This window comes from Apaloderma vittatum, unplaced genomic scaffold (genome assembly GCF_000703405.1).
Source record: "Apaloderma vittatum isolate BGI_N311 unplaced genomic scaffold, ASM70340v1 scaffold30528, whole genome shotgun sequence".
NCBI classification, from domain to species: Eukaryota; Metazoa; Chordata; class Aves; order Trogoniformes; family Trogonidae; genus Apaloderma; species Apaloderma vittatum.
In genome coordinates this window covers 5,075-8,780 of record NW_009729543.1, presented here as the reverse complement: position 1 = coordinate 8,780, position 3,706 = coordinate 5,075, and the positions used below count along the sequence as shown (strand labels likewise).

Below are 3,706 nucleotides of genomic sequence, written 5' to 3'. Positions count from 1 at the left end.
CATCCACACCGAGGTGTTCGTAGTTCTTAAACCGTTCGCTCAAATCTTGTTTGTTCTTATGTGCAAAAAACAGCTGAAAACTTTCCAAGCTCAATGTCAAACAGGCTAAGATTCAGTCAGGGGTAAAATTTTATCTGCCTTGAAGCAGGGAGATTTTTTCCAAGGGGAGGGCGAGGTTTCATCTTCCACGTGCTCACCGAGAGCGAGAGGTGTGAGGTGACGGAGGAGTTTGTTCTGTGAAGCGCTGAATGCTGATGAGAAAAACCAAACTCCATTAGTTAGATTGGGCTTTTTTCGCTTATTTCTTTTATTCTTCTTCTTAAATCTATTGTTCTTACTTCTTGAACTGATGTTTTTGTTTTATATGCTTCGTGTAGATGAATGGACAGATGTGGACAGGAAACGAGGTACTGTAACCTTCCAGCTGCATGCAGTAGAGACACCACTACATGCACACGAGGTCATCATATGTTAACACACCGTGCGCTGTTCCTGCAGCTTCTAGTCATAGCGTCAGAGATGAATAACAACACTCACCTGTTCATTAAAATGCACTTTAACTATAGATCTTGAGAAAATAGGCAATATCTCAAAATCATGCTGCTTAAAAAATAAGTTGCTAATTTAACCGAGACTACAAACAGATCAAAACTTTTTATTGTCCTGGTCTTTCTAGCCAAAATGATGTTTATATGTTTCTGGCATCACGTTAATGCAAGCATGTAACTGTGTGAGCATTGTGAAGGCTGTTTTTCTGCTTAATTATAGGAATATTATGTATACTGTATTTTTCTAAGTTTTTTTCCTAATTCATTGCTTAGGGTTTTGGCAGGTGAGCTCCAGGAAAGATTCAAGGCATTTCTGTCCTAGCTGCTCCTCCATCTCTGCCAGTGGCCACCACCCTTGCAGCAGAGCGATCGCAGAGGAGCGGGTGCTCACACCTCAGCTGAGCTCACCTTGACCGCACTTATCTCTGAAGGTGGGGCCGAGCTGAGACACCAGCTTGTGTCGAAGAGCAGCTGAGCTGTGAGTGTGCATCTCTCTCCCTCTAGACTCTGCCTTGAAGTGGTCGCCTCCAGCCACGGGGTGTGGTGAGGAGCTGGATGACGAAATAAATCTCTCTGACTGTCTCAAGGTGAACGTGAGCAGAACTTGCACTGTCTTTCTGAGCGGCCCTTTGTTAACAGAGATCAGGGTTGAGTTTCGTGCTTTTCAAAATAAGCATTGTTTGTAGGTTTTGAATATTTACTGAAGGTAAATACTAATATCTTGGAGTCTGCCACAGTTTTTTTTTGCTACTATTATGTGCTGGTTCCAAAAGCGCATTTTCCCAGCATTTAATATCTCAGAAGTGTAAAAGGTCCAAAATGATGCCGAGTTGCATGAAAGCCGGCTTTATCGCACTTAGGTGGCAGCAGCACGGACGCAGAACCTGCATCGACCAGTCAGCTGCTGTTGTGAGGGAACAGTCTGCCTCTGCCCGCCGCTCTGGGGGCGATCCCCGAAGGGTCACAGACTTCTTAGGAGCTATAAACGTGTTGCAAGTAGAATGCATGACTGTTCTGAACTCATCACGTGCTCTCTGCTGCCTTAAACGTCCTCCGAGCAGCACGAGCATAATCCGGGAGCAAAGCCTGTGGGCTTGTGTCACGCACCCGAGCGGTGTCGGGCGCCAGCGCGCTGGGCACTGGCTCATGCCTGTCACCAGGGACACGGCGCATGTAGGTGAAAGCCACCTCAGCTTCTCTTCTGTCCCTCGCACTGTCTATACTTGGTTTCCCTCTCCCCATCCCAGCTGACGAAACCTCTCTGCTGAGTTGCTTTTATGCCCTGTCGCTTGGCGTGCCATCCTCTCTGAGCTAGCGCTCCTTTCTTTGTTATTTTCCCTTGTTAGAATGGAGTAAATACCTCCCGAGGGCTCTGCTGTGTCGTTATCAGATGTGCCATGTGAGATTTGCCCTTTACCATCATTTTTTTATGTCCTTCTCAGTTCATTTTGTAGCCAGTACAAGAGGTTTTAATTTCAGAAGATCATTTATGTAAGGCTGAGTGTCTGGGGGTTAACAGAGATCTCCTGATTCCACTGTGAATATCTATCCCAGTCAGTGTCCTGGGACCTTGTCTGTCTCCTGACAATTTTGGTTATTAGTGATTCTCCAAAGCCAGAGGAGAAGCCTTCGTGCAGACAACATACACCAGCAACTTAAAAACGTTTATCTTGATATCAATATAAGGCTAAAGTTCTTATTTTTGTCCTAACTAATTGCTTGCAAAATGAAATATGTACTAATATATTTGATTTTCTCCACTGGGAAAAGTGAGGATTTTTTGCCTCAGACTGCAAGTAAGGGTAGTTTTACAGACAGTTTATTCAAAGAGAAGGGATGGTTCTTTTCCCATTTGCAATTAGGTGCATTTGTGATCCGTGCTGCTCAGGAGCTGAGCTGGGGCCTGTCTGTATTGTTTGGGTTCTTAAAACAGGCACCCGTGACCCTGTTGGGCGCGGTGCGATGGATGCCAGAAGGTTCTGTCACCGGTGGCGTACAGCACTGCGGGAGAAAACCTGTAAGCCCCAGGTTTAAGCAAGGAGGGAGAATTCACCCAACGGCACTTGCCTGCAGGGAAATATCTGTGTGCAGGTCCTCGGCAGCTGCAGTGTGCCTCACGATGTTCCCTTGGGAAAGATAAAGCAGCTGGGACATTAATTTTTATTTTTTGGCTGTTTGTGTAGCTGCAGTAGGGCAGTTGTGAAAAACTGGGTGTCTAACCCGCCAGCGACGAGTTAGAGCTGACCAGTACCACTGAGTCAAATAGCTGGTCACTACCACTATATATGTATGTTCAATTTTTCTTTTTTTGTTTTATTTTTTTATTACTTCCTCTGAGATTTTTCTAATCCATAAGAACCAGCTGGCATTATGAGCTTCAGTAACTGTAACCCACTTAGGAAGATTCATGCTTGTACAGTAATCCGTGTGAGCTGAAATTCAGATGTAACCTTTTTTTGATAGACAAACAAATGCTTATTTATGATAACTGTGTAGAATGTGTCAGGTGTGTAATAACGGTGTCGGATCCAGGGCAAAAGTTAAGATGCTGCATCTGCTTAAATCACTGTAAAATGTTTTCTGTCTTCTTTGCACTAAAAGCTCAATAACCGGAGCGTAGCCCTTATACTCAGCACACCTGATCTCTACAGACTCTTAAGTCATATAACAATTCCACATCTAAATCTGCACCTAAGAAAATGAAGCACGTGTAAGGAAGTTTAGAGTTCTGGGCTTTTGAACTGCTCTAGTATCCGCAGATGTTGCTGTGTAAGAGCCCTGGATGGCCTGACAGAGATCCCAGCATTATAAATGCTTCTTTAAATACTTGTCAGTGTTAATCCATTTGAAACAAATACTTCAACGAGCCTTGAATCCTTCAGGAGCTTCTGTTTAGAAGGAAAACTAGACTAATAGTGTCAGAGGGTAAAGTGAGAACAGGCAGACGCAGCTAGCTGTAGTTGGCAGAAATGTAGAGCGATGCAAAACACTCTTCTTAGGAAGCATCACTGTAGCTTTTATAGATAACACATGTCAGAATAGCCTATAACAACATCATTCACCAAGCGCAAAGTGCTAGCCGTAGCTGTGAAAACAAGGCAACAAAACCAGTCTTATTCCCACTGGAAAACAGGGTTTGTTGTCTGCAGCTCAAGTAA

The 3,706-nt window shown here is 44.3% G+C and overlaps 1 protein-coding gene across 1 annotated transcript in view; it reads left to right on the top strand.

The window, feature by feature from the left end:
- Positions 1–377: 377 nt before the first annotated feature.
- Positions 378–3,706, top strand: part of OSCP1 (organic solute carrier partner 1) — a gene marked incomplete at both ends in the record, with an annotated part of 8,024 nt that continues 4,695 nt past the window's right edge. Inside the window, one exon of the mRNA XM_009874485.1 lies at positions 378–407. Coding sequence (XP_009872787.1) covers positions 378–407 — 30 coding nt within the window. The remainder of the gene's footprint in view (positions 408–3,706) is intronic.